The 12,392-nt window shown below is 41.3% G+C and overlaps 1 protein-coding gene across 1 annotated transcript; it reads left to right on the forward strand.

Moving 5' to 3' along the window:
* The first annotated feature begins 778 nt into the window (after nucleotides 1-778).
* snx27a (sorting nexin 27a) lies at nucleotides 779-11,188 on the forward strand. Its single transcript, XM_034094489.1, has 13 exons — nucleotides 779-1,229; nucleotides 3,644-3,869; nucleotides 3,997-4,189; nucleotides 4,935-4,999; nucleotides 5,933-6,037; nucleotides 6,307-6,385; nucleotides 6,641-6,804; nucleotides 7,435-7,524; nucleotides 8,389-8,538; nucleotides 9,014-9,142; nucleotides 9,352-9,411; nucleotides 9,587-9,635; nucleotides 10,511-11,188. The coding sequence occupies exons 1-13, from the start codon at nucleotides 913-915 to the stop codon at nucleotides 10,579-10,581; spliced, it is 1,698 nt and encodes a 565-aa protein (XP_033950380.1). The 5' UTR covers nucleotides 779-912; the 3' UTR covers nucleotides 10,582-11,188.
* The last annotated feature ends 1,204 nt before the right edge of the window (nucleotides 11,189-12,392 follow it).

Below are 12,392 nucleotides of genomic sequence, written 5' to 3' on the forward strand. Positions count from 1 at the left end.
ATATTTAACACTAATATTCTTTTAACGACATGCATTCTGGCCATAATGAGTAGTCACTCGTGTGCCTTAAGGGTTTATAACCTGAAGTTTTAATTCCAAACAATACTGCAGCAGGTGACTTCACAGATTACTTCTCCCTCTCTGTTTTCTTTCTTTTTTAAACTGTGTCACAAGACAGCAACTCAGTTTGTTTGTTTGTGTGTGTGTGTGTGTGTGTGTGTGTGTGTGTGTGTGTGTGTGTGTGTGTGTGTGTGTGTGTGTGTGTGTGTGTGTGTGTGTGTGTGTGTGTGTGTGTGTGTGTGTGTGTGTGTGTGTGTGTGTGTGTGTGTGTGTGTGTGTGTGTGTGTGTGTGTGTGTGTGTGTGTGTGAGATAAGATACAATTATAAATAGCTGCTTTATAATAGCAGTTAAAGAAACACATTGAATAGTAAGAGCATAGCGAAATGGATTTTCAAGTAAATTATTGTTCAAATATTTAAACTATTTTGATACATATCTTGTTAAAATGTAGTTATGTTGTTTTTTTAGTTGCTTACTTTGGCTTTTTCTTGTTAATTCACTGAGAGAGTTCAGTCGATTTTTTTTTAAAAATAAATAAAAAATTCTTCTGGATAGAATTGTTTACAGTTTAATAATATCTGTAAATACATTTCTCATATTATCACTTAACAAATACTGAATGTAATAGTGAAGTGATGAGTAACTAAGTATTTGAAAGATGAGACGGTCCAGACTTCCAGTGACGCTGGCAGCAGGTCACGTTGTGAGGCCGTGTCTCGTGACGCCACCGAGGGGCGGGTTATCAACAACAGAGTCGGTCTGTGAAGCTAACTGAGGGAGAGGGCTCGAGTGTTGTTTTGAATTTACGATAAGACACCGACTGGAAAGGGGGGCTAGGGCCTGTGGATAAGATGGCGGATGTAGGAGACGATGAAACTCAGTCGGTTCTCCCTGCGGCATCACGTAACGGTCCGGCCGTCGTTTCGTCTGCGGGCACCGCGGGCCAGAGCGCAGCTACCATCACGGTAACGTCCGGTCCGCGGACCGTGAGGATCGTTAAGTCCGAGTCCGGCTACGGCTTCAACGTCCGCGGTCAAGTCAGCGAAGGAGGACAGCTCCGTAGCATCAACGGGGAACTGTACGCTCCTCTGCAGCATGTCAGCGCCGTCCTGCCCGGAGGTGCGGCAGACCGAGCCGGGATAGCGAAGGGTGACAGGATCCTGGAGGTGTAAGTCAGCCTCTCCTGTTCAATGTATCCAGGTAGTTAGCATGTAAAGCTAGCTACCCAGTTTAGCCCGTGATGGTCCAGTTTCAAACAGTTAACATTAGCTGTCTTCTGGTTAAAGAACACCCATCTGTAATGACAACAAAAGTAACTGTTTACCTAGCTAACTAGTTATTTGTCCACTTTAAGAGTGTACGCACATAACGTTTGGTGATGTAGCTACACCAAGCTAACGCTAGTGAGTTAAACAGCGAACCAGCTTACATAAGTTGGACTACAGGCTGTGCATGTTGATTAGCTTTAGCTAGCTGGAGAGCCAGGTAGCTAACGTCTTGTTTAGCTTGCCCTTTGCGCAGTGACTGCTTAAGCGTTGTTATGGACGGAAATTAAATGAGTTTTGTTGACATGTCATATGTCATATAATGTCATATGCATAATAGTAGAGATGTGTATGATGTTGACCCGGTTGCAAGACAGTGGATGGCAGTGTTTTCCATCAAATGTAACATCATACTGTGTGTGCGATACTATCCCTATGTTGTTTATATGGCACAGTTTAAGGGGCTTCCTGTGTTTGCCCCTTATCTATATCGGTGTACTTGAGTGTCACTTGTTTTGTCTGACACTTTCTGTCAGACTACCGATACTTAAAGTTATTTACAATACAAGTTAAGATAAAGGATGTCCCCCCAGAGCCTCCTATATTTTCAATTTTGCAAGCAGGTAGATATCTTAATTTAATATTAAGAATGTCTCCATGATGAGTTAACCAAACTATCAAAATTGTCCCACCATGGTTGTAAAAACATTGGTCCTAAAAAGGGTTGATTTAAAAAAAGAGCTTCAAAGGAACTTAATGTTTGTCTTAAACAATTACATTAGTACTTTTATATGTTTCGTAGGAGTCCTTGTTTATGGGTGACCGAGCATAACTTAAAGATTCGAACAGTGCAAACATGGTAATGTCACCAATCATTAGTCATATCAATTTTCTTTGAATCCTTCTATGCGAGAGCTTCAAAGGAACTTAATGTTTGTCTTAAACAATTACATTAGTACTTTTATATGTTTCATAGAAGTCTGCTTCTACTTGCTGAGGCATCACAAATGTTTCACTCAAGCTGTTTTTACTCCATTTAACTGTGAAATCTCTCTTTGGTCACATGACAGGACCTGCACTTATCATGTGACTTATTAACCAGCGTGACTATTTTTCATAAACTCAGAAGAATCATATGTCAGCATTTTACTTTATACAGTTGACCATCAGGGAAGTGGTAGTTTTTTGGAACCTAATGACTTTATACTTTACTATATAAAATATACATTTAAATTATTTCAAAATGGACTAAATATTCAGTCAAATCATATTCACTGTACTTTCACGAAGCCTTCTGTTTCATCTCACAAGAGGATGCTGGGATCTGAGTGATGTTGAAAACAAAACATCTCCCCTGTCTTCACCTTTGTGTCCCCTCCTACCACTGATGTTGCTGTCCAGTTGAACAACTCAAGAGGAATGCTGCTATGTCTCTATCTCTGGAGACATGGAATATATAGTGAAACGACCTATGCTCGCACTCTCGTTTGCACCCTCCTCTCCTGTGTTTGCCCGCTGTTCCTCATAGGAAGATTAGTAGAGACACCTGATGCTGGTGCCATCTGGCCTCTGTAAAGCCAACGGCACAGGTGTCTCACAGCACCACAGGAGAAGGAGACAGTGGAGCTGACCCTGTTACCCAGCACTCCCAACATTGTGTTTATCAATGGAGTCAAAATGCCCTTTCACTGACATTACTACACACCAAAATAGGAAAAAGAACAGGATGGATAGTTGCAGCATTGGTCAGATATTATATTGAGGCACTGAGCTTATTAAGTGGATTAGTTATTTGCTGCAACATGACAAAACCAAAATAACGACTCACAACTCAGTGTTCACACAATGACTTGAGCAGACGACTTTAGCCTTGTTATATTTATCTTATATTCAAATATGAAACGTTATGTCCCAAATGTTATGTGTGGTATAGAAAATGGTCTTGTATATCAATACTTTTCAAGGTAAGGTATCACATTTAGAGATTCCATTATCGTGAAAACACTAGCCCTAATTTAAAGTATTGGAATTTGAATCGGGAGGGAAAAAGTTCAATCTTTACAACATTACATTATGATTTCGACAAAAGATTCATTATAAATATTAAAAAGTTTCTACCCTACACACATTTCGCACCATAGCACGATGGTAAAGATCCAGTCAATCCTCATGCTGGTTAGTACTGAATTATTGATCGGTTGTGCTGTCACCTGCCATGTTACATACATTGATCATGTGAAACGATGGGGAAAGATGGTTTGCTAACTTTTCTAACTTCCTCTCTGTCTTCCTTCTCTTGCTCTCACTTCACCTCCAGTAATGGGGTGAGCGTGGAAGGTGCCACCCATAAGCAGGTGGTGGATCTGATCCGTGCGGGGGAGAAGGAGCTGGTCCTGGCCGTTCTGTCTGTCCCAGCTCAGGAGGCTGATGGACTGGAAGGAGGAGAGGAGGTCCAAATCAACTACGACTACAGTGACAAGCAGGCAGTGCCTATATCTGTTCCCACATACAAACATGTAGAGCAGCACTCGGAGAGATTTGTGGTGAGTTCTCATCGACAAATTACCTTACCCTTTTATTCTACCCTAAAAAACAGGTTTTTTCCTATGGTGCTATAGAAAACACTTGATGTTAGTGATTGTAAACATCTGTCTGTTCTGTCTTTTATAGGTGTACAACGTGTACATGTCAGGTAGACAGCTGTGTTCAAAGCGCTACCGGGAGTTTGCCATCCTGCATCAGAACCTAAAGAGGGAGTTTTCCAACTACAACTTCCCAAAGATTCCTGGTAAATGGCCCTTCTCCCTGTCTGAACAGCAGCTGGATGCACGCCGTAGAGGCCTGGAGGAATATCTCGAGCGAGGTAGGCTGATATTTATTTTATTTATTTATTTATAGAAGGACCATGCATACAAAAACATTAATCTCAGCAAAGAGAAGAGATGCAATATGCCAGATTATAGCTAATTTCCATCTGTGGTCCTCAGACAGGCTCATAACAATCAATAAACAAACAATAACATTGCATGATCTCTATCAGTCAAACAATTTTAAAACCTGATTTAAGTACAGCTCAATACATTAATACATAGTACACTTGAAATACACTTACATGATCTCGGTCACTCAAATAATTACAAAGCCTGATTTAAATTCAGGTTACGAACATAACACTTAGTACACTTCAAATACACTTAAATAAAATATCTAAGATATAGTATGACAATACAGTTCAAATACAAAAAAAACAACTATTGTATTAACCTGTTTTTGTGCTGATGTTTACAACATGGGCATTAACAAAACCTTTCATTTACCAATCCATTTGTTTTTCAATAATAATTCATTATCCCTCCGTTCTTTCAAGAACAGGCAAAATCCATAATTTGCATACAAAGATAATGAATACATAATTTAATATAACCTGTGGAAATCATGTAGGCGAAGAAAATAGGCCAAGCACAAGCTGCGATCAGTTTTCCGCCGACACAGAAAATACTGTACAGCTGAACACAGGATATAGACTAAGTGACATTTAGCTTCCTTTGTTTATGTAATTGACTTAACTTAGCCTTGTTCTCTCCCTCTGAATCTGTATTTGACTCTAGTTTGCTCTGTGCGGGTGATCGGGGAGAGTGACATCATGCAGGAGTTTCTCTCTGAATCAGATGAGGTATGCGTCTCATTTATTCATTTGATATGAATGTAATAGTTTAAGTTGTTCTATTGAACTTTGAGTTCTCTTTTAAAACTTTCCTGGATGTTTATCTTTTGTTTTGTAAGCCAGTTCATATGCATAGCACTACATTAGCTTGATTAGTACACTGTGCTTTTCAAAGAGGAGTCTTAGTTTAGGCTATCTATCAGATTGTTTGGTTAAGGGTGTTCAATCTGATTGGCCAAGTCTGTTTTTGAGCCCACTCAGTGGAATTTCTTTGCGCAATTGAAACTAAGCTCTTCTTCTTTTAATGAAAAAATGTGGCATTTTGCCAAAAATGAGCATCAGCCGTTATGGCGATTAAGTTTAATTGCTTAAAAGTAGCTATCTTGCCATCATCTCTACCAGAAGTTCAAAGTTTAAACCGTAGAGCCAACATAATTACACGGTTAATGGCATTGCCTTTCTGGCGTTTTAAGGAATGACCAGATATGGCCCTCGGAGAGCGGAGCGCTCCGCCAACGCCAATGGTGCATTCACATGCTCCTTGGTCATGTTCCAAAAAATGGGATAAACCATGGGAACTACAAAGTCAAATGTTTTGTATATTATTGCTCAAAGCATTTTAAACAACACGTTGATATCTGTTTTTGAGTTGTTCACAGGAATTGTTCCAATGAAGGAACTTTGTTTGCCATTATTCCAGGGTTGCATGAATGCAGCACAAATGTCCTATCTCTTAATGTTAGCCCATGCAACACCCTTGCACCAAACCTCATGAGTATCAAGCTCGTGGTTCTTCTGTAATCATAACAGACAATCCGAGCTGTAAACACAACATCATTGGTGGAATTCACGGCACACATGCAGGGGCACATACTTGTGGTTCCACACATGAGTTAAGGCAACTCTTCAGCTGTTCTTATTATGTGTTGATTTGCCTTGCAGAACTACAATGGAGTGACGGATGTGGAGCTGCGGATAGCTCTGCCAGACAACACCACCATCTCTGTCAGAGTCCGCAAGAACAGCACCACAGACCAGGTGTACCAGGTGAGAAATACACGTCTGCTGCCATGATGCTCTCACACAATTACCCTTCATCTGAACTGGGCTTTGCTCTCAGTTCTTAGCTAGAAGTGATCCAAAGTCAAATAATGTCTACTTGTATTGAAGATAATCCCTAGGTGTAGAATGTACATTTTCATAATACAATTTAAAAAAAAAAAAAAAACGTAGACACTAAGAATTGAGCTTTCATAGTGCAATAGTATTTCTCAAACAATGTTTTTCTAACTTAACTGACTCTGCTCTTCCTGTAGGCGTTAGTGATGAAGGTTGGAATGGACAGCATTATGGCAAGCTACTTTGCCCTTTTTGAAGTCATCAACCACTCCTTTGGTAAGAACTGATGTGTATTTGATGTTTATGAGTGTTTTCCCAGAGATATTAATTGTTTTCTAGATAAAGACCTGTATCATCACAATGGTGAGTTTAGCTAAATGGGCCTAGTGTTGTGTAGAGTTTAAGACTGTACGTTTAGGCAAGACATTTTGTGAAGGATAAAATGACATTTTAACTAATGACTAATCAGACCCTTTTCCTTTGTTCTCATCTCCTCCTCTTTCGTCCCCTTCTTTATGTTATTTGTTGCAGTGCGGAAGCTGGCACCAAATGAGTTTCCCCACAAGCTTTATGTGCAGAATTACACGTCGGCAGTGCCGGGGACTTGCCTGGCGCTCCGAAAATGGTTGTTCAGCTTCCAGGAGGAGGAGTTGCTAAGAGACAACCCGCTGGCACTGCACTACTGCTTTCACCAGGTAATAACAATAACCCAATCCCAAATGCCATGAACTCAGCACAATATTCCGTCCCCGTTCTTTATTTCCTTCGCTTATATACGAGTTGAAACGGTTACAACTTGTTGGCGGTTTCAGCAGTTTTTGGGTCATGGAACGTTACTGTGTTATTTCACCCTTTGTTTTTAACTACTAGACTACAGTGTAGTGTACTACGTCGGTTATCTGTCCAGTGAATTAATCCTACTGTTGAATTTCAAGAAACCAGATACAATGATACTTTACATTGGGGCACAACTTTTCAAAAATGTGTGACATTTTGAAATTTGGACAAAAAAAATGATAATCTTCTAATGCAAATTGTCAAAAAATAACCGCAGCAGTTTGCAGGCTGTCTGCTAACCATTACAGGTCACTTCCTGAAGCATTTAAAGCATGTGAGGTGTAGCAGCTGCCCATTACAGCGATTTCTACTAGTAGAGCAACAAGTCAGCAAAACATTGATTTGAGCCTCAAAATGAGCTCTTAAAAGCCCCATTTTATTTCTCTTTAGGCAGCCTTATATTTGATAGATAATAATTGTCATGCAGTGACCTTGAATAATATACGTTGTTGTATCTCTTCCCTTCACCCCACCCTGTGTCTGTCTAGGCATTGGAAGATGTGAAGAAGGGATTCATAAAAACAGAGGACAAGTCCTACCAGCTGCAGAAACTGGCCGAGCAGCGCAAGATGGCCACGGTCAGTCCCACAGACCACTCTTTGTTCGGAGGGGGGGGATTGGGATGACTACACTTGTTGCCTGCTGACCAGAGCCACCACCATAACGTTACCACATAGAAATGGACTGGAAATTAGATCGCTTTCACACTTCAGGACTCGGCTCTATGTGGTGTACAAAGAGATAAAGCCATTGAGTTAATACTGACATTTGGTGAATATGAACTCAGGCAGGGTTTCCCACACATAGACCTTATTACCGTCCGCCAAAGGATATTACGCGACCCATTTAGGTTTCATTTAGTTATTATCCGTCCGCGAGCACGACGCCATCTGCGATCGATGAACTAGTGGACAATGATCCCTCGCCCTACCTCTCCTGTACCTGTTCGCTCTGCTATCGCGAGAAGGGTCGGCTTTATGCGCTCCGCAGGAACCCCGCCGCGAGGCTCCGGCGAACAGTTCATGAGCGTGCTCCACTAGCATCCCCCCCCCGTTCTCGGCTACCACCACAAGTATATTTCAGTTATGTGGGAAACACTGTAAGGGGGGCTTTAATTGTCACCTAGCCGTATCTGACATATAATATTTGTCTGTTTACAAATAGAAAATTCATAGTTACAGGTAAAGTCAGTTTTAAAAGCTGAACCGTTTGCCTTTTTGCATCCGACCATAGAATCTGTCCACTCACTGTTCCAGTAGTGCATCATGTGACTCATTTCCCATTGACTGAAATACCTCTTTGGTATGCTCATCTAAAAACTGCTACTAACTCTGTTCACATCCCTGCTTTTTAACTGGGGTTTGACAGAAGAAGATGTACATCTAACCTTATTTAGATACAGTATTAGTGATGGATGTGTTTGCTCTTTAATTCTCTGATAGTACCTGAGTCTGTTGCGGACCTGTGAGGGCTATAACGAGGTGGCGTTCCCTCACTGCTCCTGTGACTCCAGGAGGAAGGGACATGTCATCACAGCCATCAGCATCCATCACTTCAAGCTGCACGCCTGCACCGAGGACGGCACGCTGGAGGTGAGTGTTCGTCTTAAGGACTTGAGAACCTGAAAAGAATTCTGATGTGCCCTCTTTACCCGTACAAATATCATGTGTATATCAATTACTGTCTCCCTGTTACAGTACCTTATTGAAAAAAATGTATTTGTAACATGCCACTGGCATTTTTAGCGAAACAAACAATGGAGACACATCTTGATGATGGGGGCCACGTTTAATAAAAGCATCACTTTTTCAAACAACCTTTTACAAACCATTTAGTACATTTCATAAAGACGTTTTGATGCTTTGTTCAATGCAAGGCATGCAATAAATAAATAAACCAGTTTAATGTTACATGCTGGAAGTAATTGATGTACAAATAGAAATATTTAAAAGGTCAAGTGTTAATTAAAAAAATCCTAGATATTGAATTGTGAATGAAAGCAATTGAAGCCGAACATCTGTATGCCTGTCGATGCTCTGATCTTACCTGCTGTGAACTCTCCCTCAGAACCAGGTGATAGCTTTTGAATGGGCCGAGATGCAGCGCTGGGATACTGATGAGGAGGGGATGGCTTTCTGCTTTGAATACGCCAGAGGAGAGAAGAAACCTCGCTGGGTCAAGATCTTCACTCCATACGTGAGTGTGCACACATCGTCACTGCTATTAAACACGCTTTGAAGGTTGTTTTTTTTATTGTTTGTTTATTCATTTTGTGAAAGTAACATGTTGTTATTCCTAAAAGAGTCAAACTCCATGTAATAACTGCAGCGGTACAAAGCAAACACTTGTCTCTGTTACTTTACAGGCTGATTGTGTTGTCTTTAAAGCTTGCTTCTTTCTCCTAGTTTAACTACATGCACGAATGCTTTGAGCGAGTCTTTTGTGAGCTGAAGTGGAGGAAACAGGTAAGGACCACTCCTTTCCTCTTTCATTGTGGGAAGTACAGGACTCCATGCCAAGTTTGAAGTTCTAAACTTAGCTTATTTGTACCTTTTTTTTTCTTCACAGATACAATAGATGTTTTCCTCAGGCTTCTGTTCAAAATTATTAATTAATTGTGTATGATTTCTTTGCCTTCAGGTTGAGGAAGAGGCATCCGACAAAGACAACAAAAACTGCAGCAACAATGGTGAGTAGTATTATTTTTCCTCAATAGAAAAGTGAATACCTTTGTACTGCACCAACTGAAGGGTAAAAGGTTAGATGTTGTCGAGGGCAAGTTATAAAGAAATATGTATTCCGATGTGCTGCTGAGTCGTGCTGTGAATGACGGCACACACCAAGCACCATGAAATATGCAACAAATCCTGACAAACATTTCAAAGAGCAAGGACAGGGAGAGCATTTAAAGTATTTTTCCTTCTTTTTTCTATATGTTAAAATATGTGAACATTAAGCTAGCTTATAAGATACTGTAGTTCAGTGACATTGAATTGCCCCTGGCCCTAAAAAGCTGCCCTCTGAAACGCTTGGGTTTTAGTGTCACACTTGTGCTGCTCCTATTTTAGTATAAGGAACTAAACAAAGGGTAACTACAAAGTGGACAAAGGGCTGCTTTTTATATTATTCACCAAAGCTTCACAATGTACTTAATAAAGAGAGAGTAGTCTTCTCCAGTGCAAGTAAATTACTAGCACATACTGTAGTGAAACAAGCGTTCAGAACAGACGCATTATACACGTGACCTGCTATCAGGGCCATCTCCTTGAGACCAAGCATTAGAGGGAAGTTGAAACTATTTGTCACGTGTCAGATGGCACAAGACCAGCAAGCAAGGCACGAGGAGGAGTGAGCAACCTTTGGAGTTACAGGAACAGAGACAGATAACGATCAGCTGAGGACTGAGAAAACTTGAAGGATGAGGACAACTTGTTTAAAGCACAGTTGAAGTTCAGGGAGCGTTCTTAGGGACAGTTGCAGAGACACTGGCTGATGTATTTTCACAAGTCACATGGCATGCGCCCATCATTCAGCCTTGTTCCCTGAACCGTCTCTCTGTTCTAGAGTATCTGCCTCCTCTGGAGACGCAGCAGAAGGGATGGCGCCACCTAGGGGGAGAGATCGCAACTTCCTAAAAAATCATTTGTCATCACTCGAACTAGAACTGGTCCACTTGCATCTTCACAGCCACCCCAGAGAGCGCCCATCGAAAAACACAGAACTGAGTGACAGACGGAGGCGATCCATGCCCCGAAAAACAAACGGGAAGTGACCGACTTTGGGAAAATTGGAATAGCCACACTTAACCGACCCCAGGGATACACACGGCAAGAAGAGCAATGAAGGAAAATAAACAAAAGCCAACTTCCATGTCATTTACTTGATCTACGTAGCGTGTCTGTTGATTTCCTCCATGCTTCTGCCCTGTGATGTTTGAGGACTCAAGCAAATGCTCGCCACCTGGTTGAGCTGTAACACATGCAAACGGCTTGGGACTGGGCAGGGTCCGCACAGCGCTGCGGCACCACTCACGCAGAGGCAGCCCCTCAATGAATCGCCATTTCACAAAGGAGCTGACGTGTGATATGATTGTCCAAATCGATCGGCTCGGACCGATCCACCGAGACCCTCGGCTTCTGAACCAAGCTGAATATATGAATGACGAGATGCAGAAAAAGGGGGGTTTCACTTCTTTAGCAGGTAGCGATAAATAAATAAAGCAAATTAATGCTTTTCACCGATGATGGACATTAACACAAAAATAATGTTTTCTCTCTAAGGTCAGAATATTCTTTGTCAGAAAACGTTGTCGACTAACTGAAATAGTATGTTGGGGGGGTTCATAGTTATGTATATGTTTAACAATCTTAGTTTTGACAAAATATAGATTAATATAAAAGCTCTAATAATTGGTTTCTTGATCTAACATGAGGAAACACTAACTAAACAGCATACTGCTCTAACAAATCTCTTTTTCACATGTTGTTCTGACCTAACGTACCCTACCCAGAGAAATACGTCTGTTGGCAGTCTGCCATTGTCAGTATGTGTATGTATCACCCTCGCAAGTGTTTTTTTATTGTGGTGATTTTGCAGAGCTTGTAAGTTGAGGAAGAGTCCTTCTCTGTGCAGAGATGATCTCTTGGAAAACAAGGTTGGCGGGCCAAAATGTTTTTGAAATGGCACAGGTTCTGACCCACAGATTGTGAAAATGAAAACAGGCGCGGAGAGGCTCATCTCTCGAGCTGCAGTTTTGTGAACAGGCAGCAGAGAGCAGCAGTGTAAGACAGATTTAGTTCTAAGCTTTGAGCAGATATAGAAATCTTCTTAAAGAGTGATCCCTCGGGCACTGTAACTCACCCAGAAGTATCTCTCCTCTGCAGCTCGTCCATTAACCACGTCAGGAGGACAGATGGTGTGTGTGTGTGTGTGTGTGTGTGTGTGTGTGTGTGTGTGTGTGTGTGTGTGTGTGTGTGTGTGTGTGTGTGTGTGTGTGTGTGTGTGTGTGTGTGTGTGTGTGTGTGTGTGTGTGTGTGTGTGTGTGTGTGTGTGTGTGTGTGTGTGTGTGTGTGTGTGTGTGTGTGTGTGTGTGTGTGTGTGTGTGTGTTGTACAGAGAGTAGATGGTGCATAAAGTTGTGCGACTGCAACCACAACCATTAGAAGACATAGCAATGCAAGCAGCTGTCTGCCTCCTACTGCACCTGCATTGGTACAGTATTAGTTGTGTGTAAATGCACATGACATATGATTATATGACACACAACACGGATTGTTTTGCGTTTCAGAGCAGTATTTCACAAAAAATATAACCTTTTTTTTTTATTATCGCAGATGTTCAGTTTAACAAAAAAAACATGTCTCACTTTAAATGTGTATAAAGAAGGTTTACACGCTGAAAAACAAATCTGAATGGAAACTGTGTGCTGAAAATGTATTGATTTGACC

This window comes from Pseudochaenichthys georgianus, chromosome 11 (assembly GCF_902827115.2).
Source record: "Pseudochaenichthys georgianus chromosome 11, fPseGeo1.2, whole genome shotgun sequence".
In the NCBI taxonomy this organism is placed as follows: Eukaryota; Metazoa; Chordata; class Actinopteri; order Perciformes; family Channichthyidae; genus Pseudochaenichthys; species Pseudochaenichthys georgianus.

What these genes read in the sequence shown, in the direction of transcription:
- snx27a (XM_034094489.1), top strand. Translation starts at nt 913, where the DNA reads ATGGCGGATGTAGGAGACGATGAAACTCAGTCGGTTCTCCCTGCGGCA. An exon ending in CCACAGACCAGGTGTACCAG is followed by an intron (nt 6,038 to 6,306) that starts GTGAGAAATACA and finishes CTCTTCCTGTAG; the next exon opens with GCGTTAGTGATGAAGGTTGG. An exon ending in AGCAGCGCAAGATGGCCACG is followed by an intron (nt 7,525 to 8,388) that starts GTCAGTCCCACA and finishes ATTCTCTGATAG; the next exon opens with TACCTGAGTCTGTTGCGGAC.